Here is a 20,923-nt window from a genome sequence, read left to right as displayed (position 1 = left end):
CCGCTTCCGGCCTTTGTCGCTGCTGCTGCTTTTTTTTTTTCTTCAACCACCTAAGCTGGTACTAGCGCCATCAAGGTTAAAACCACTACTAAAGAGACGGCCCGGCGAGTCCAACTGCAACCTTGTAAGACGGCAAGGCGGGATGACGGCGTCCAGCAGCATAATCTTGCAGAGGGAGGTGATATTTGAAATCTTGGATAATAACTCAGCAAGGCCGGTCAATTCGAGTTGCTATACAGTAGCCTGACTAATAACTACTGGGTTACTGGGTGTACACTAAGAATATACGCAACTTTTAGTTGGTAGTTGTCTTTTGTCTTTTCAACTGTGTCTTGCCGAATAGCTCTAGCAAGAACTTGCCTCAATTCAAGCTCAATCGCTAGTACTTAGCCCCAAGTGCACTCCTAACAACATCTACTACTTGACCAGCAACAAAACCCCAGAAGCTTCAACATCAAATCAATTCGATCAACATTTTAACAAATATTACCTACTGTATATCATCTCAATTGGTTTCATAATATCCCACTCCCAAAATCACTCTCTCTTCTTACCCAAGCTGACGTGATCCCCAAAGGGTCCTCCTCTCAATCCCTCAACCAACCCCCCCCCCCCCCCGTCCAATCACCCCCCCGATCCCCGTCACGGAGCGTTTAGTCTGACATACATACCGTTGTATCAGGAGTCTGACATACATTGTAGTTATCGGGCATATTATATAGACTCACTACGGAGAATGCAGGGACCTTACATGTATGGCTTGGATGAAATCAAGGACCTACAACGGAATGGATGGGAAAGAGAGAGAAAGGAATGAGACAGTACAGTAATGTTACTGGGTATCTATCTGGCAGTAGGTAGCTGTGACGCGCAACCAGATTCCACTTTTCTACATGCACATACAACGTGAATCGGGTGGGTATGCATGCCACTCTCTCTGTGTTCTGCCTAGAAATCATACATGGCCATATCCTCTCCACCAGATCCATTATCTCACCAAATCTCACCTTGGCGAGATCAGGTCCTCAATAATACTACTACAGAGTACCACTACTACCCCCATCCGATAGGCGGTGAAGCACAAAGACAGCATCGAGAATGAGAAATAATGAGCAAGAGAGAGAAAGCGATAGTAGCACCATTACTTCGTATACCCTATGGTAAACTTAAAATACTCGGCTTGCGTGCGCTTAATTTTTGTATACTGCTTGGTGTGTACCATTTGCATACACTCACCATCCAAAGCGTTTGTCTATAATTACCGCTGATACCATAAATGAACTAAAAGAATCGAGAAAGAAAGAAAAGCGCTAAGAATACAGGGGTGCAGCGGGGGACAAAAAAGTAAATAAGTATCAAGAGAAAAGATGTGCTATGAAGCTGCACCAAAACGGACATACGTATTGAAGGTAGTAGAGACGGTTTTTATTCCCCAAACTTTTTTTTTTCTCTTTCTCTTATTTTTTCAGAACCCATAACTCCGTCACACATGCGAAAACGTGTGGTGGAGGGGTTCTTCGTGTGTGTGTTGTGTATATGGACTCATTCATCGCTACAAACGATGCTAATGAAGCCATGTCCAGGTATAATGCAAAATGTCACTGATATCAATACGCCTCCTTTTCATATACCTGAGACGCCTTGCATGATACCAAAACCAATATGAGTAAAAGAAAAGGAAAAGAAAAACGAAAAGGCCAATTTTAACATCAAAGATGAACAGCATCAAGAGAGAGGGGGGAGAAGAAAAGAAGAAAAAAAAGAAAGAAAACGCTGGATATGTTTTTCATCATGAACTAGACGCCAGTCGCTGAAGGCAGTTCAAGACTCCTACGACGAAAAGATTAGAGGATTCTTCTACTTATTACCATCTGGTCAAGTTTAGGAGACAGAAAACTTACCGCTCACGCCCTGTGTCAAGGTGGCCGTCGCCTCAGTGCTTCGGCTGCCAAGGCTAACCGTCACAACATGCTCAATCTTTTCTTGGCTACCCAGGTTGTTGGCCCATTTGAACACTTTTTCGTCTTCTCGGCCGTCACCAACAACCATGAGGAAGTCAACAGGTTTTCCGTGCGCCTCATCTGACTTTACGCTCTTGCTCAACTGCTCAAACACACGTTGCGCCGCAGTGCACTTGGTCCAGTCCAGCGGTTCGACAAGGATGGCGCCGTCTGCTGCCAAGGCATGCACCCGCTGCGACTCACAGGCGTCGTTGACGTGGCTGGCACAGTCAGAAGCCTGGCGCGAGGCTGTGTCATAGTCTTCGGCATTGTTGTAGTGAAAGAGGAGGCTGCAGCGTCGCTCTTCGATTTGGGAGCCTGGTGTTCTCTCGAGATAGTACTGCATGATGGGCTTGACGGATTCCTTCCAGTTTGTAATTTGAGACGCATCAGCCATCTCCAGCCACTCGTCACTGCCGCAGTCCTTGAGGAAGCAGCCGTTCTCAGCAATCAAGCCCAGGTTCGGCACACGTCGGAACACACGATCCAGCTCCTCCGGCCGCCGGCCCGACATGACGTAGACGGTGTTGCGTTCATCCAGCAGCAAGTCATTGAGCACGTCTAGGGTCCGCTGCGGGCTGACCGGGATAATTTGATTGACGGGGCCCCAGCTGACGAGTGTGCCCTCGTAATCCAAGATAAAGAGTCGTCGCTGTGCACTCGCGTACTGAGCAGAAACCGAGTTCATCGAGAGGCGAGGCACATAGGTCTGGTCGCGCTTGTGCTGCTCGTCGTATGATCGATCGAGATGACCGAGGAGCTCGGTGAACCAGTGAGAACCCGTCTGGTGCACGACACACTTGTAGAGGTTTTCCCACCGGCGCGTCTTTTCCTCCTCACCCATCTCGAGCGCCTGCTTGATGGCATCGGCACACTGTCGGTAGTCCCAAGGATTTACCGAAAGCTCATTCTTTCCAAAGAGTGATGACGTGCCGGTGAACTCGGACAAGATGAGGGAACCATGCTTCTTATCAGGGAGGATCTTACCGTCCTGACAGAAGAGGTACTCATGCGAGGTGAGATTCATGCCTTCACGCTGACTGGTGATCATGAGCGCATCGGCGATGGAAAGGAGCGCGAGGTACTGGGCGTAGTCGATATCCTGCTTGAGATATACCACGGGTTGATAAGCCAGATTTGCCCACGATGAGTTTACGCGTGTAACGATATCCGAGACAGCAGCATCAAGCTCACTGGGCTCGCCTGATGATAGGGCCACTTGAATCAAGACAGTGTTCTCACGCCATTCCGGATTCTTATTCAGGAACAGCTCGTATGCCAACAACTTCTGTCTGACTCCGCGAACATGGTCGAGCTTGTCTCGCGCAACGATAAGCTTCTTGCCTTGGTAGCGCTCTTGCATGACGGAGAGCCACTTCATGACCTCCGGCTCTGCACGGTGCTTGTTCAAGCTGATGGGGTCAATACCAATGGCGAGATGCACAACATCAACGAAGCGGTCTTCCAGCTGCAGGCCTTCCGGTGTTGCCTCTACGGTGAGGATGCGACTGCAAGTAAGCAGGAAATGCCGTGTGTACTCTTGGATCTGGAAACCGATGAGGTTGGCTCCTAGCATACCCTCGAGGAGCTCCTTGCGAACAGCAAGACAGCGGAAGACTTCGGATGAGGGAAAGGCAACGTGCAGGAAGAAGCCAATCTTGGCCTCGGGCAGCTTCTTGCGGATCATGCCAGGCACGAGCAGCAGGTGGTAGTCGTGGATCCAGATGACATCACCGTGCTTCCAGTTCTGGATAATCTTGTCGGCGAATGCCTGGTTGACATTGACGTAGTACTTCCATGAATGGTCCTCGTATGCTTTGCTCTTGGGGTTATCGGGGATCTGGTAGTGGAAGACGGGCCACAGCATCTGCTTGCAGAAGTGGCTGTAGTGGCCGTCAAAGTCCTTGTCGGAGCAGAAGACGGGCAGCATGTCGTGCTCAGTGGCCAGGGTATCTTCAATGTCCTGCTTCTGCTGAGTACCCTCGAGGGCATCAGTGGGCATACCGAGTGTGCCAACCCAAGTGTAGTCAGACAGTTTTCCGTCACGGGCAGCAGCCATGGCGGCGTTGCGAAGACCGCCATTGCCCTGGTCGGCATTGACCACACGCCACTGGGCCGAAGCAAAGACCTTATCATGGCTCTCGCTGCGCATCAGAGCCCGGGGCTTGACGATGCCGCGGCGGCCCAGCTCCGTAGCCTTTTGCAGCGTCCGGCGGCTCTCGAAGATGTCGGCCGGCGGCGGCGTGTTGGCACGCGACTTGGGCTGGTCAGCGCGGCCGCCCCAGGACTTGGAGCCCTTGTCGGCGGGCGAGTTGTCGCTGTGCGGGAATTGGATGCGGAAGCCATCTTCGTTGGCGAATGGATCGGGCGTAGTGGGTTCGTCGACCGGGGTGTGAGGAGGGGTGATGTCGGGCTGTCGGGTGAAGAGACTGGGCGTGACATCGACGGCTGGCGGCTGTGCTGGCGCAAAAGCCCCTTGGCGCTTTGAGATTGTGTGTCGGCGGCGAGAGTTGCCTGGAAGGCTGAATTGGACGGTTTTGGGGAGGAATCTGTACGAGAGGAGAAGCAACAGATGACGTGCATTAGCCCCGGTGCCGCAGAATATGTCACAGCAGTAGCTGACAAAGAAAAGAACAAGGGCAGTGGGAACAAGAACAGCATTTCAATCCATTGCAGCCATTTTGACTTACAGAGAGCAGATAAAGACAGTCATTGTGGGCAATGGCTCGTACTTCGGCTCAAAGGACAGTAAAAGTCAAAAGAGACAGAAAAAGATTGTTCTTCGTTATCGATCGAGGGAGTCGAAAGACGCTTGGCCATGCAAGTCAGGCAACGATGGGTAGCGTAGCGAAATCAAGAGAGAGGCCGAAGGAAAGCGAACGAAGGTCGGTCCGTCGCCGCTGATATGGCAAGGTGAAAACTGGCTCTCGGCTATGGCAGAGACATATGGGCAGGACGCGGCAGCTCTCGACAGTCGTCTTGGCGATCGGGAGGGGCGAGTAATCGGACGTTGATCTAGTCGTTGGCTTGGATGAGTAAGAAAGAGGAGGATAAAGAAGAGTGAAAGCTTAAAGCTTAGTTGCGGAGGGAGGAGAAGCAGTAGAAGCAGCGCCGGCACGGCAGAGCTAAGCAAGGCGAGGCACAGCAAAGTGTGGGAAGCTGGCAGAAAAAGCTGGGCAGCAAGAAAAGACCCGTCGCCGGCAGTTTTGCTCAGTTGAGAAGGGAGCAGCAATGCGGAGCTTTTTTGGAGAGCGGCAGAGACGACGATGCGGTCCACCTGCTTAGGCCCCGGGCTGTGATAGGCTGCGAGGGAGGGAGCGCGCGACAAACGGGATGTCAATGAGACAAAGAAAATCAAGGCTAGAGGGAAGAGGAGCGAGGCAGTAGTAATACGATTAGAGTTCAGGGAAAACTGGCTGGCGAGAGGCGCCTACTAGGCACTCTAAGGCAGCGGAACCGATCGGGTTGATTTACACGAAATCAGTTGTTTCGGCTGGGCCGCAAGCCGTATCACCAGTAGCCGCAAAGCTCCAAGACACTGGGAGCGGGGGTACCCCTGGTCCGGGTCGAATTTTTTTTTTTTCTTTTGTTTTGATGTTTGCGATTTTGGGTGCTGTTTCCCCTCGCGACCGGGGTGTGGGCTTGGGATGAAACGTGGGCAGCAGAATTGGGGAAAAAAAAGAGGCAAGGATGTTTTTTTAGGCTGGATGAAGGCTAAAAAAAAAAAAAAAAAAAGACAAAGAGCAAAGAGGGAGTGCGCGTACAGTAAGCTGCTGGCTGCCGCTGATAATAACAGTGACGATGCATAAGATGAATTGAAAGTATTTTACTTACCCGCTGAGCACGGCTGGATTTCTGCTTGGTCTGTTGGGCTGCCGATTGGAATTTTGCGAGGAAGAGCCAAGCTAGAAGGTTCGGGATGCTCCCTGTTTAAAGGCTCACGGGCTGCCGTCTCTGACGTAATCGTTCCAACACGAGTCGTCCAAGCCCGCTGGAGCTGAAGAGGAACCGATCCAGGTCAATTGCTCAAGCTGACGTCCTCGATGGCGGATAAATGTGGATTGCTTTTGGGGGCAGGAGAGTTTGGTCCGTTGGGGTTTCTGGCAGCCAACGAGCAAAAAATAGACAGATGCAACAGCAGAGATGATCTGATTTGCGTTGATACAGGCACGCAGATGTGTGTTGTGCAGCTGCTTGGACGGAGGCGATGCGCGGTTGGGCCAGATATATTACGACACGCCTCATCCACTAGCAATGGCCCCGAATGTCTTATCCTGTGCCGCGCTCAGTGTGTGTGAGTGCGCGAGTGTGAGTGTGAGTGTGAGAGTGTGTGTGTGTGTGAGTGAGTGTGTAAGTGTGCAATCACATGTGCGCAGCGCTCTCTGTAAGCACCACAAGGCAGCTCCCGGAGGTAGCATTTTCTGATACCATCGTGAAATCACCCTTCTCTCATACTGTCGTGAGGCATTAGTTCCCTCACCTGCGCGCACAAAATGTCTCGGCCTACCGGATACTACACGGCGCTTATTACACCACCGGCTACCCATGACCTCTTTTATTTCCCTCTGCATCTGTTCTCCCGTCGCACCGACTCCGTGCCTCTGTCCTGGGTCGTCATTGGAAAAGGGGGGCCAGAGAAGGGTGCCTGACCGATTACATGCTTTTTGTAGAACGCCCATCAACCATCTGTATCTATGTACACGCAGGCAAACAGACAAACATACAACCACACCGCTGCAGCCTAGAGGCCAAAATGACAGGCTGGCGAGGCGCCGAGCTGAGCTGGGGTGAATCACAAGAGGCAGCCCAAGGATTTCTCCGTGGCACCGACTCGGCGCATGGCATGGCATGGCTTCACGATTTTCGACCTTTTTCGACCTCTCATATTCTTTTGCATCTGTTTGTGCTTGTGTCACTGCGACGGGCCCCCCCCATGTCCCCTTCGGAAGCTAAGCTTATCCCATGCCCTGTGCGGGCCGATGACTCGGATTCGACTGCCCCGTGCTCCAAAGCTCTGTCTTGCTCATATATGATCGTGATTCAGGTTGGTTTGCAATGACCACGTTGAAGGATCCTTTGGGCGAAGCCAAGCCCCGAAACGGCGCTGGCTCTGGCGCTGCGGCCGGTCAAGGTATCAGCTAGTTTAGCTCGCTGAGAGCGCTAAGAACAAGCATTGGCTCCGCCTTGGACTTGGAAATGCTGCAGACAATGCCACTCCTGCTGTCATCACGATAGCAACTATCTGCTGGGTGCTCTCCGCAACAATGAAAGAAAAGTCGAGCAATCATCGTGGCGCCCGTCGATGTAACGTGCAGAGGCTTGGTCCCTTGTCGGCCGGGTGTTTGCGGCCCGGAAGCCCCATGCCATTGCCCAAACGGGATGGACGACATGAAATTAATGCGTCCGATTCAAGGCATTGCGCATTCCGGTGTAATACGGGCGGCCCAGGGCTCGTTTTACTATGCAAAGCAAGCTCAACAAATTTGAAGACAATGCAGGCAAAGACAAACGCAGGCAGTAAATAATTGATTGTTGGTTCTATGTATCTGTACTGTACGCAGCGAGAAGGAGTGGCCTACATGTAGGACGATCAAAAAGAGACTCCTCTCAAGATGACTATCACTATAAGCCCCCATGGCCAAAAAATGCTCGGCATATTTCAGCGTGTTTTGTTGTTTTGTTTTTTGAATGCTCCGCCTCTTCCACAGCTTTCCATCTGTTTCCCAGTCAAACAAATAGTTTACATTATTCTTTCATCATCGATTTTACGCACTTGAGCCACATCACCTGTCAACAACGTGTCCCCATTCTCAAAGAAAAACTTAAACCTAAAAAAAAAAGCAGAAAAAAAAAAAGACCCCCCTGTTTCTGCCCAACGAGCCCCAGCCCGGCTCCATCTTCTGACCAGGTTCAAGCACAGAGCAACAAGCATCCAGACAGGGTCATTCAATGACAGGCTCTTCGCTCTTGGCCCTTCAAATGCTCACGCGCCGGCGCTTGTGGCCGTCTTTGGCTTGCTCCCTCTCTGATCTAATACGCCATCGTCATACTCTCTGACAGCGATGTCCTTCTCCTCATCATTATTACACTCGTCTGTACACCCCCAACAATCAGCTTTCTCTGTCTGCATTTACCTTTTTATTATTCCGCCTTCCTTCTCTCACCCCTCCTCGCCAAAACATATGATCGACGCACATCAAACTTTCAGCTAGGCGAAAACGCCTTCAAAGAAGCCATACCATCCCATCAACATCAGCTCATCCCAGTCCCCTTAGCACCAGCACCGTCCAAAAGCCTATTATTGCTTGGCTTGGGGGACCCTAACCGCTGGGAGGCGGATCGACGACCGCCTGCTCCATCGGCGGGGGTGGAGCGCTGCAAAGAGAAATTCAATCCCCCAAGCGTCGTTGGTCTATGCTCGGTCCTTGCATTGAACGTCGCTAGTTTTCTTTTTCCTTGAACAGCCGAGAGAGCTCCGGCCGTGCCTTACGGGCGTGGCAACGCGCCCTCCCGTCGCGATATTCAGCCGCACAGTTGCTTGAAATATTCAGGAACACGGAGTACCTTCCTTTGCGTGATAAACAAGCTACTTGCCGCGGTGTTCCGTATATCCAAGCAAACAGTCTTGATTATAGACAAAGCAGGCCTCCGTCTATTACCGGGGGGTCATCCGCCATTCCAGTAAGCCTCATTCGTTGGCGATCCCGCATCCCCTGCTCTCATGCAGCAGCTTGCTTGCATGAATCAATCAAATCGCCTGCCATGCCCCCAACCACCAACCACTCGCGAAAATGCATATTATACCCAGTACAAGCTTAGAAGCCTGCCGTCCAAGGGGGTAACATGCGCAAGTCACCAAGACTCAATTTGTCCGTTAGCGCCTTTTACTGTTCCCTTTACGATATCGCCATTTCTATTGCTACTATATTAACCCGAAGCAAAAAGAGAGCAAAGCAAGACACCACAATCTGTAGACCTCGAATCTCCCCTGTATGCCGGCAGTATCTTGATAACATAACAAGTAACTATGCCCTGGCGGGATTTATTTCCCTCCCACGTTGTAGGGCCGACCTGTACTATTGGCCCTGACGATCCCTGTATCGCCCGTTGTGGCAAACATCACTTACTTGGCCGTCTATTATCCCCTACCTTGGGGTTTGGGGATAAAGTGCCCCTACCCACCATTTTGCATGTGAGCATGTGTTTGGCCGATAGCTGTTTATTTTTTGGATTCATTGCGCGCTCCCTTTATTACCAAATGCATGCAAGCTATCACGCCTTATCCGGGTATTATAGAAGCATCCGGTGCTCAATCCTACTCTGCTCTGCTACGCTTCTCAATACGTGCCTGGACTACGGAGTACTAATGAATAGTTGGTTAATATTGTAATATGTCAACTTTGCTGCGCTTCCCGTGCCACCTATCAACTAGGCAGCCCGTACGTGGCCATGCATAACTTTTAGTTTCCTGCCGTGCAACCTCGCCTGAGGCCGAATTGATTGTGTCGAGGCTTCTCAATGCCGTCCGAAGAGACCGAAATAATGTGCTGGCAGAGAGATTCCTTCCTACCCAGGGTAGTGAGCACGAATGTGTTCTACCGCGTATACAGTGCAACATGGCATTTGGCGTCCACCACTAGATAGATACATTAGTAGCTAGGAGCACTTCGTTGGAGATAGTTGACTCGTATGTCCAAAATAGAAACCCAAAAATGTTACTAAAGACACCGGCGCCTTGAAATCCATCTATTGCCGCCACAATCACACAACCGTGGACCTTTTCCTCTATCTTACCCCGCACCTTTATCAAAAACACATGCTTGCCTTGAGTGAGTCGTCAGCAGAAACACCTCAAGCGTCTCCCATTCGATCTTATATGCATCATGGGCGTTATTTAGATGCAGCATCACAGGGAGGGCAGTCAGTAATTGGCGCGGGGTCTAGTTCATCCTTAGAATTCACTGTATACTAATATCAGATTGGTTCAATGCGCCTCTTACATCCAGCGCTTCGTCTAAATTATGCAAAGCGTCCATATGCAATGTCACATTGACGCTCTTCTAACATCCGTCATTATACCTGCGCCGCTTGTCCTGCAAAAAGCTCTATGTAGTCTAGATCCAGCGCGTACGTGTAAACCAATGGCCCGGCTGGAAGCCGATACCAACACACATGCTATAACTCGCAATATTGTTCCAACCAATCTTCATCAGTTCATCCACAAGCGTACAGCTTTGTCTTTTCCTCCACTGCCAACTCGTTGTCCGTCAGGACTCCAGTCGACCTAGCGGATGACCGTTAGTCATTGAACGATAGGAGTGGCCACACAAAAGGAGTAGAGAGGCAGTTTAAACTTACAGCGAAGACTTCATCTTGGTGTCCTGGTAGGTCAACGGCCAGTTTGTATGTAGCCATTGACCACACCTTCAATGTAGTGTCTTTGGATGCCGTCACAAGGAGCCGACTATCGGCAGAAAATGCACACTGGTATATAGGTGCTACATGGCCTCGGAGCGTGTTGATAAATTTGCCATCTCTGCATTGCTCATCATATTAGCATATGTCGTAAACGAAGGCCTGCGGTGTCATCGAAAATACACACCTTGCGCTCCAGATCTTAGTGTGGTTGTCCCACCCCGCGCTGGCAATGAGGCTGCCATCAGGGGAAAATGTCACATGGTTGATGGCTTTTTGGTGTCCCAGAAGTCGTGCGACCGGTTTCGTACCCTGAGAGGGATCCCAGAGGTACATAGTAAAATCATCCTGTGCATCACAAAGGGTTAGAAGAGCGAAGCAGACACTACAGGTTGTTTGCTAGGTGAACTTACAGAGGCTGAGACAAGTCGCTCTGCAATCTTTCCCTGGAATCTCGCCGCTTTCTCAAAGCGCTCCTTTGCCTTCTTCCGCCTTTCCTCTTCGCCGCCCGGTGTGGGCTGGTGATCATAAAATGAAGTTCGTAGTGCGAAATCCGTGGAAAGGGCCAGGTGATTCACCCAGTGGGCATGGGAAGAGAGCGTATGCACCAGTGTTCCCTTCTCGGCGTTCCACACTCTGACAGTTTTATCGTGGCTGGCTGAGTAAATCAACCCGGTTCCTCCCCATTTGACGCAGCTCACGCTACTCCGATGACCGGACAAGACATGCTCAGTCCGGCCCGTGTTCACAGCCCAAACTCGAATCGTTGTATCCTTACTTGCACTCGCTAGCCGAGGAGACCCATTCTCCCATAGATGATACGGTTCCCAGGCGATGTTGGTAACCCACTTGGAATGCCCTGTCAGAGCTCCGGAGCCGGCAGATTTTCCTGTCTCGGGGTCCCAGAGTCGTACAGACTTATCCATGCTTCCAGTGGCCAAACGCTTACCATCGGGCGACCACGCCACACACAGAACCCAGTGTGTGTGACCAGACAATGTAAACTTTGGCGTTCCTGTTTCCGTATCCCATATCCGAGCTGTCTTGTCGCCAGAGCCTGTGGCCAGTCGACTGCTACTTGCGGGACTGAATTGAGCGGCCAATATCGCTTCTCCATGGCCAGGTATTCTATGAGACATGCGCGTGACTGCCTGGACTTTGAACACAGCCTGAGGTTCGGCGCTGAGTGTTACTGTTGTTTCAAAAGGGTTCTCGATGCCATTGCTGCGCAAAAGTTGGAGCAAGTCGGTCGGATACTGGTCAACAATGATGTCTGTCTCAGGAATGTGTATTCTAAAGCGATACGGCAGAAACTCTTCTCTTTCCTGTTTGTTCAATTCATTAGCCAAACAAGAGGCCCCGTTGGATTTTCCCGAATAAGTGTGAGACAAACCCTAGCGAGAAGTGTATTTAACAATAATGATAGGTTTTTCTCCGATGCGTCAGCGAGAGGCACTTCTATAACGTCGGCCATCTGCTTTCCCTCGCTGTCCAGGAAACGAGCCTTGAACGAGCCCGCAGGGCCGGCCGCAACAGCGCTGACATCTTGTTGTATTTGCGTTCTCTCCAGATTCTCGCGCTTTTGGCGCTTTGATGGAGGGGGTAGAACCGTAGCCATGGTAAACTTGGAAGCTTGCCTGGACTATTATCGGTGTCTCGATAAATGTGTTGAAAGTTCGCGACAGAATAAAATGGTGGGGCCAATTGGCAAAAAATCTGGGAACCGTGGGAAAAAAATAAGGCGGTGAGAATGTGGGGTTCTGCCAAAAAAAAAAGTGAGATAAGCTCATCGCCAAGCTCTCAGTGCCCCAGCCAAAAATAAGTAGCATTGGTAGGCCAAATAAAGCTGCATCAGTCTGAAATAGTTAATTCTGTTGAATTTAGTCACCAACAGTATGTTTAAACTTCAGGCTGAGTTGCCATGGTCGGTCGGTGGCCGCGAATGCGCTTGGGCGGGCCGGTGAAATGAGAAAACGCTGTGGGAATTGTGGTCATGGTTATCCCGGCAGGGAGGGGAACAGGCGTCGTGGCAGGATTCTGTGCAAGCTGGAAATGCGGCTCTTGCATCAATGGCTGGAGATGACTATTCTGTGCTTCCTGCTGAAGTTGATGATGAACTGCTTGTTGATCAAGATTCTGTTGATGCTGATGCTGCTGCGTTTGATCGTCTTGTCGTCTCTGGCGACGTGCACGCTGTTTCTGGGTTGATAGCTGTCTGCGGCCTTTTTCCACCAGCGAGTGCCGCTTATCTTGAGCTTCTTGTCTCCGCTGACGTTGCCAGTCCTCATTCTGGACAGCGTAAATGGCTGCAATCTGCATCTGAAACTGTGCAAGTGCATTCAGCCGGTCTGGCTGCGGCATCTTGCGGTAGTCGGACTTGAGTTGGTGAAAAGTGTCGCCTGTTAAACGAAGGGTTGATTCAGAGACGCCAGCTAGTTGAATTGCCGTTGCCGTCTGAGCATCGGGCCGCGGACCATCATCCATATCTATTAAATGCCTATTAGAATTCATCCGTGGACAATCTTGAGTCATTCGACCACGAACCTGGAAGCTCGGTAAGGTCATTCTCTTCTTCGCTCATCTCAGATGGCGTTGGTGGCTCTGGAGTCCCAGGAGCATGGTTATGCTGGTCGCAAGAGATGGTCAGCACCCAGCCGCCAATGCTCTTGCGGTTGACTGCTTTGGCTTTCCAAGGACAGTCCGTCTTCTTGGTGGTTGTCTTGTGCTTGGTAGCCATGCATTTATACGGCCGACCACCACGATCACACACGAGATCACATCGGACGATGTCATTTCCAGGGATGTCAGCGCCGCCCATTCTGGAGCGATGCGACCTAGCCTTGACAATCTTATAGCCCTCCTTCTCCATCCGCCCATTGAGGTCCTTGATCAGCTCCTCGTACGTGCTGAAGACGCCGGCATGCGGCACAGCAACAGCCTCGAGGATCCCAAACATGGCTGTCAAGAGGCGCTGGTTCGCGCTGGTTCACTAGGGGCGTGTGGATTTGAAGTTGGACCTGTGTGTGTTAAATGTGATTCGTGGCGTCACTGCGCGGTCGAGACGTGGAGAAGAAGGTTGTTTTGGGAGAAGATTCGGGCTAAACCGCGGTACCTGGAAGCCATGACTCAGCTACCTGGTCCTCTACCTGCGGGTGCCTGGGCTGTGATTGGTACGCACCAGTAGCCAGTGGCATACACGGATCTCCAGACGCCAATAATGCCGGTGCTGGTAAGGTACCTTCTATTCACCTATACGTACAATATCCCAGTGAATGCTACTTGCCTCCAAGTATCTGCCGATATTCAGTACCTAGATCTTATCTGATAATATATGATACAGCAGAAGGCAAGAGCAACGGACATCACTCGTTGAAATGAGAAACTCGTGACGGCGTGTAATTTCTCTTCTTCTTCTACCTATATAATCTCGGATGATAAGAAATAAAGTCCAATCCAGTTTACGCATGTATGCCACCCAGGCTACTAGTTGATACTATATTGTCCTCCAGTCTTCTCCTTGCATCTTGCATTGATCGATTGAAATACCACTGCGCTATCAGACTCTTTTTAAACTAGTAACATTACATAGGCCTCAGCCACCATGTCGTTTTCATCAGGGCCCTCTCCTCGAACGACGGGTACCGTTTCTTCTTATTTTTCCAGCTCAGTTCCACCTGATTCGCCCAGCATGCAGTCTGAGCGCAGTTATAGCCAAGCTAGTCAAGCTTATAACGTGGATGACTTCGATCTCCCGTCCAATTATTCTCCATCTATATCGAGCTCGAGACCAAGTGTCACCCTCGCAACCACTTCGACAACTATTTCTCGTCCGAGCACTCCCTCAGGCCGCCGCTCTCGAAGTGGTGCCACGCCTTCTATCCTTGGGCAGAGCGAATCCCACGATGTCGTTTGTGCTGTTAGTGAATCCCGCGGCGTCACACCTACAGTTGGTATTGCCATGGTCAACTTGTCGCTTGGCGAAGTTACTCTCAGCCAAATATGCGATAACCAGTCCTATGTGAGGACGATTCATAAACTTCAGCTAGCATCCCCTTCTCGAATAGTCTTCATGCCTTCAGCATGCCCTCCCAATCAGCCTAGTACTTTCTTCTCTCTCGTTGAACAGCTGATACCTGAAGTAGAGATTGTCTCTCATGAGCGTTCTGCCTGGTCTGAATCAGCCGGGATAGAGTATATGGAGGATTTCGCCCTTGAAGGTGATATTGGACCATTAAAGGTGGCTACCCAGGGAAAATATTACGCAGTCTGCTGTTTTTCTGCCGTAAGTAATGGAAATATTCTGTTTTTACGCTGAAGAAGCTTATGTTTTGCAACCAGGCTATGAAGTATATCGATCGTCAATTTAATATCGCCTTCTCACCTCAGTCTCTGCGGATTGGATACCAGCCTTCAGAAGATACGATGATGATAGCTATACCCGCGATGCAATCTCTAGAAGTGATGCGGAACTTGAAGTCCGCCAAGTCAAAAGAATGCTTGTTTGGGCTATTGAACCATACCATTACGCCAATGGGTGCCCGCGTACTTCGTAATAACATGCTTCAGCCCCCCACCAATTTCGATGGGTTTATCAGATTTCGGTACGACGCGCTGGAAGAGATGGTCACCCATGAAGAAATGTTTCGTGAAATTCGTAAAGGTAGAGTTGAGTGCATAGGGTGTATCGATCAGCTGCTAAACCGGTTGCAGCCCTTAAACTTTTCCATGATGCCGAGAGAACACTCACAAAGGTAAACCAATTGCGCCGATCTATTCCAGTTTGGCTAATAAGTATAGTTGATCACCATTCGGCCCGCTACTGGTATATCTGCGGCCGAAGAGCAACTTACTCATATCCTCATGATCAAATCTTTCCTAGAATCAGTCCCAGAGATCTATAGAGCGCTTTATCCAGCAAAGAGTGACCTTTTAGTCAAAATACGCAATTTATGCCGTCCCGAGACAACAGTTCCCATTCTACTCAACATCGAGAGAGTCATAGAAGCCGACGTTACATACATGAAGTCACCGCTAGATTTACGTAACCAAAGAGCATTTGCAGTCAAATCAGGCCTCAGCGGCATGTTGGATGTCGCTCGTCAGACATATAAAGAACTTACAGAAGTTATTCACCAACATTCAGATGATGTTGGCGGTATGTGCTATCACTACCACGAGCCCCATTTAGATTTCTAAGCTCACATTTTGCCCACAGAAGACCATCGGGTGGCAGTAACTCTAAAATTCGACAACCGGCGCATGTATTGGTTACGAATACCCACTGCGGATCTTGATCTTGAGTCGGTATCCCAATACTTTATAAACGTCATTTGGAAGAAGAATCATATTGAATGCCAGACTCTTGATCTTGTCAAGCTAAATCGGAGACTCTCAGATACTTCTAACGAGATAATTATGCGGAGTGACGCTGTCATCCTTGAGCTAGTCAAAGAACTTCGAAAAGATGTTTCCCCTTTATTCCGAGTATGCGAATCAGTCGCGCTCGTGGATATGATCGCATCTTTTGGCCAAGTCACCACAACTCGGGATTATGTGAGGCCTGAAATCGAAGAAACGTTGGCGCTGAAGTCGGCAAAGCATCCAATTCTCGACAAGGTGACCCCCTACTTGAGTAGCAAAACGTCATCCTTTTATATGTACTGACTGCTATCTCACAGAAAATGGCAAGTGAATATGTACCCAACGACTACTATGCTACAGAACAATATCGGTTTCATTTTGTAACAGGCTGCAATATGAGTGGCAAAAGCACATACATCCGATCAGTTGCCTTACTTCAGATCATGGCACAGATTGGATGTTTCGTGCCAGCAGAATTTGCCGCCTTTCCTATTATACACAATATATTCGCTCGCATATCCACTCAGGATAGTATAGAGGCAAATTTGTCCAGTTTTGGGGTAGAAATGAGAGAAATGGCCTTCATTTTGAAGAATGTGGATAGCAAAAGCCTCGCAATAATTGACGAACTTGGCCGAGGAACAAGCAACAGGGATGGTATGGCAATTGCAATGGCCATATCTGAAGCATTAATTGACACGGGAGCATCTATCTGGTTTGCAACCCACTTTATCGAGCTGTCTCGGATACTTGCGGATCGCCCAGGAGTTTTGAACCTCCATCTTGCGTCAAATACTTCTATTGGTGAAGGAGGGATACCTCAGTTAACTATGCTATACAAAGCCACTGCGGGTACCGTTGACGATGAGCATCACTATGGAATAGTTTTAGCCCGTGCAATGGGAATGCCAAGCAGCTTCATTGAAGTTGCGGAGAAGGTGGCGAATGATCTGAGAAGCAGGCGGGAGTCGAATAGACAGAATTCTGAGTCATGTAAAGAGATGCATCGGCAGAAGCTTATGCTAAACTTATATGAGGCGTTGAAACAAGCTGCCAATTCCTCAAATACGGAGGCTCTTTTAGGCTACCTCAGGCGGCTCCAACAAGACTACATTGTGCGGTTGCAAGAAATTGAAGATATGTAAGGCGAAACCAGTTCGCTCTGCGTCGCTATCTGCCACGCTCGAAAATAACTATCTTTGTTTTGTAATTCTCAAACGAATATTCATTTAAGGTCATGGAAGAACCAAGATACGCTGGACGTTGGGCTGAGTTGATGAATGAGAATGAATGAATGAGAAAGAAAGCTGTGGCATTCATCGACGTCGAAGTAGGAGGGATAGCTCCTCTTTATAGAAGAACTCTGTCACATCATCAAGGGAAATGAAAGTTCAAAACTTGTACTATTTTACCAAAAGCAGAAGTTAAATTAGCTGAAGTATTGTTATTAAAGACCGCTATGGGTTGAAGTATGCAAACACGGGGTCCCTTCTAGTCTTTTTTGGTCACGTACCATTTTTCTTCACCACTTTCCGACTTTTTCTTCTTCTTATTTCTTCACGATGCATTCTGAGGAGCCATCGTCAGAAGTTGGCTATTGGATTAAGTCCCTAGGTGTTTACTTACTATCGGGGCGATGAAACTCATCAGTTATGTGGTCAGTCGCCACAACTATTACCGTACGCCATTCAGAACATCTATTGATGTAAGTATATTGCTTCTATTGCTTCTACTGCTACCATCGACTCTATCTCTCGCCATGCGTCTCGGCATTGTATCTTTCAAATACTCTCAGGACTATAGCAGCACAGCTTCAATCTGACTACATTTGCAAGGCGTAAGTAGATTGGACCGCTACCTCTCAGGTAAGCACAGTACACAGTCCAAGATTGTTGTTATCAGGGTACAATAAGATATACTAATATAAAGTGAACGCTTCGAGTGTTGCAAGCCTTGAGAGGCATTTATTTTCCTTCCCAGCTTTAGCGAGTAGCGTAGGGAGTGAATTGATTATGCGGCCATGAGCTGCTTTTTAGTAATGTAGATTCTAAATCTGATTCAGGGAAATATAACATCAAAAGTTTATCTAAATAGGAGAGAAACAGTTCCAATCGCCTTGGATAGAGTTGGTCCTCACTATTGTAAATAAGAGAGGTCTAGAAATACCTTGACATAACTTTGATGCATGTCTCGATGATATCAGACGAACGATCCAGCCAAGCCAGCACAAATTGCCATACAATGGACGATTTCTTCGCTGTCGTATTTTCCGACTCCAGCTTTTGAAATGACAATGCCAATGGCCCGTCCCACTAAACGAGAGCCGATCGTGTATAAGATCGATTGCCGCGTACACTCCCGGGCTGGATGAGAGGAAAGCCGAACGCCGTCTCCGTGAATATTTCCGGCCCCATCATCAGGAAACCTAGAATACTCGGTGAAGTTCGGTGAAGATGGCGCTAAAGCCGGATGCGGCTCCACTTCTTATCTTCACCTGGATTTTTTTTTATCAGTTCGCAGCGCAACTCGTCCATTCTGTACGACTGATCCTCTGCCATACTTAACAGGACTATACGTAGGCGGCGACCATTTCTTACGTTTTATCAAGATTCTGAACATTCAAAAGCCTACTACTGAGACAATCATCTCTGACCGGCACCTCGCAACCCTTTCTATACTCTCTTTTCAGGCGCGCGCACACTCTCGTCGCCACCATGTCTGGATTTCAGATTCCCGGGCTAGGCCAGGCGAAACTCAACGAGGTTCTACCGCCTCTGCCGACTGATCTTTCAATTGCGGCTGCGAATGCTGCTGATGAAGACAAAGAAATGCACGATGCAAACCCACCCACGGCAGAAACTACATCGACGACGACAGAAAACCACAACGAAGCCGCCAAGCCAACAGGCTCCGAACAGCCTACCGTTTTTGAGGCATCAGATGATATGACAATTGATAAGCCTGGGAGCCCACCATCTTTAACATCTGCTCTAGAGGCAGCCCTCGGTGGCCTGGACAATACCAACATACATCAACAACCGCCAGCTCCCGAACAAGAGTCAGTTCCTCTACAGCCCGACCAGAGCGAGCACCCAGAATGGGAAATCGATTCTTCGCCATATGAATCTTCCGACTCGAGCAGTTCCGATTCATCCTCTGATGATGATGATGACTCTGATAATGAAGGCTATGAGCCTCTGGGCATTGAAGAGACAGCTAGGATACTGATGGAGACGGAAGGAGGCTCAGACGATGAGGGTGATAGAGGGAAATCCTCTGGATCCGGGTACGTACGCACAAAGAATGAGCTTCCCGACGAAATCATTCCCAAGCCAGACGTAACGATCACCCCCGAGATGGCGATAGAAGAGCTCGGCGCTATAGAGCACATTGTCGAAAACATCATGCTTGTCAAGGCATTCACTCCGGGAGAATACCAAGTTCTGGACAGCGGGTCTATCTTGTGCACCTCAGAGAGAGTAGTCATTGGCGTTATTGCAGAGACAATTGGAAAGGTGCTGCAGCCGATGTACACGGTAATGTTCAACTCGGCTGAGGAAATAAAGGAGCTTGGACTAGAGGTTGGCGCGAAAGTCTTCTATCCCGTCGACCATGCATCATACGTTTTCACAGAGCCTCTAAAGAACCTTAAAGGTTCAGATGCCAGCAACCTCCACGATGAAGAAATTGCCGACGAAGAAATCGAATTTTCAGATGACGAGAAGGAAGCGGAATATAAGCGTTCGCTGAAGCAAAAGAAGAAGGATAAGTGGAAGAGCAGTGGTGGGAAAGAGGGGAGGCAGCCTCATCCTCTGCGCCATGAAATGTCTGCTGATGGCAGCTTGAACTATGACGAAGAGGATGACGGACCATACACGCCGCTTGCTCGACCTGCAGGCTATGGCACGGGCGCTCCACAGGCTGAGAATTACGAACCCGCTCCAAGACCAAGCTTCCAGCGAGGAGGCAGGAGGGGAGACTCTAGAGGAAGAGGCAATAGAGGAAGAGGTTCAGGTCGCGGTGGCAGAGGAGGCTACAACCAGCCCAGAGATGGATATTCTCTCCCTCCCCAGGCATCTGCGCCGGCAGGATGGAACTTCAACCCGGCTCCTCCGTCTAATCCAGTACAAGTACCGTCTCTTCCTCAGTTTGGATTTCCTGTTCCTGGATGGCCACAGCCAGCGGCTGGCCAGCACGGCGGTCCTCCTGCGGTACCACCGCCACCCCCAGGCTGGCCTGGATCTGCCCAAGGTCAGGGCCAGGCATCTGATGCTGGAGCATTTGTCAATCCTGCGTTCTTTGCCGCTTTGATGAGCCAGATTCAGGCGCAAACTGGACAGACGGGGTGGAACGGCCAGGCCCCGCCACCACCTCCGCCACCTCAGCAATAAATGTTAAACAGGGTTGGAAATAACTTTTTTGTTTGTGGACAAGGGATATGTAGATTTGGGAATAGGTACATTGTATTTCAAGCGTTTGTGTAGATTTACAACATGCGGCTTTACTGCTGATACGCTAATTGTATGTTTGCACTGGATGCTGCTGTTTTCATGGTTGTGAATCCTTGTATAAGCGAATATCGATGCTTGGCTTCTGCGGAAATCCGAATCCATATGAAATGATAACATACTGCCTGGGGTGGGATAGATAGATTCCTGGATTTTCACAGAGCATTTTAGAAGCACTGATCTCTGCACCTGTATCTGCTGCTGCTTCCTTGAGCACCATGCGCTAGCTTCTATCATCTGGTTCTCGAGAACTTTGCTTCATAGAATGTCTGACTACCAAGCCTGCCACTCTTTCGAATGAGAAACGTATATTATTTCACTGCATCAGATCATCTTCTGCGCCGAGTCCCGAGCCGTTTTAAACGGGAGCTCCACTCCCCCCTCCGAATTGGTCTCGCCGCCGATCATTCGGCCGGCGGGGTAATCAGCCAGTAATACGAATTACCAAAGTGTGACTAGGTATTAGGATTTTGAATTCTCGGTATAGACTCATATAAATTGAATTTTAGTCAAATGAGTCACTCTAGAAGTTTTCAGCGTGTTTTTCAACTCTTTTTTGTGGTCATTTTGTACTCTGTTTTCGTCCCGTAACCAGGTAGATGATGGCAACTGTTGACCGCTGCTTGTCAAGACGCGGGA

At 49.5% G+C, this 20,923-nt stretch overlaps 5 protein-coding genes across 5 annotated transcripts; 2 read left to right on the top strand and 3 right to left on the bottom strand.

Moving 5' to 3' along the window:
* Window positions 1-759: 759 nt before the first annotated feature.
* Window positions 760-5,716, bottom strand: TrAFT101_007809 (uncharacterized protein). The gene is made up of 2 exons (XM_066128149.1): window positions 4,691-5,716; window positions 760-4,549 (listed from the first exon to the last, which is right to left on the bottom strand). Exons 1-2 carry the CDS (start codon window positions 4,711-4,713, stop codon window positions 1,882-1,884), a joined length of 2,691 nt encoding a protein of 896 aa, XP_065984266.1. The 5' UTR covers window positions 4,714-5,716; the 3' UTR covers window positions 760-1,881.
* Window positions 5,717-10,209: 4,493 nt separating this feature from the next.
* TrAFT101_007808 (uncharacterized protein) lies at window positions 10,210-12,033 on the bottom strand (the record flags this gene model as incomplete). Its single annotated transcript, XM_024900549.2, has 5 exons — window positions 10,210-10,284; window positions 10,359-10,536; window positions 10,603-10,763; window positions 10,829-11,740; window positions 11,809-12,033. The coding sequence occupies 5 exons, from the start codon at window positions 12,031-12,033 to the stop codon at window positions 10,210-10,212; spliced, it is 1,551 nt and encodes a 516-aa protein (XP_024759081.2).
* A 281-nt stretch (window positions 12,034-12,314) lies between these two features.
* Window positions 12,315-13,371, bottom strand: TrAFT101_007807 (uncharacterized protein; the record flags this gene model as incomplete). Its single annotated transcript, XM_024909989.2, has 2 exons — window positions 12,315-12,901; window positions 12,960-13,371. 2 exons carry the CDS (start codon window positions 13,369-13,371, stop codon window positions 12,315-12,317), a joined length of 999 nt encoding a protein of 332 aa, XP_024759082.1.
* A 645-nt stretch (window positions 13,372-14,016) lies between these two features.
* On the top strand, window positions 14,017-16,079 carry TrAFT101_007806 (uncharacterized protein; the record flags this gene model as incomplete). The annotated part of the gene is made up of 5 exons (XM_024909990.2): window positions 14,017-14,697; window positions 14,754-15,075; window positions 15,126-15,166; window positions 15,213-15,570; window positions 15,631-16,079. 5 exons carry the CDS (start codon window positions 14,017-14,019, stop codon window positions 16,077-16,079), a joined length of 1,851 nt encoding a protein of 616 aa, XP_024759083.2.
* Window positions 16,080-18,320: 2,241 nt separating this feature from the next.
* Window positions 18,321-20,313, top strand: TrAFT101_007805 (uncharacterized protein). The gene has a single exon (XM_024908417.2). It carries the CDS (start codon window positions 18,491-18,493, stop codon window positions 20,165-20,167), a length of 1,677 nt encoding a protein of 558 aa, XP_024759084.2. The 5' UTR covers window positions 18,321-18,490; the 3' UTR covers window positions 20,168-20,313.
* Window positions 20,314-20,923: the final 610 nt, after the last annotated feature.

The sequence above is a fragment of the Trichoderma asperellum genome, chromosome 4 (genome assembly GCF_020647865.1).
Source record: "Trichoderma asperellum chromosome 4, complete sequence".
Classification (NCBI taxonomy): domain Eukaryota; kingdom Fungi; phylum Ascomycota; class Sordariomycetes; order Hypocreales; family Hypocreaceae; genus Trichoderma; species Trichoderma asperellum.
The sequence above is the reverse complement of the archived record's forward strand: the minus strand, read 5'-3'. Positions and strand labels throughout refer to the sequence as shown.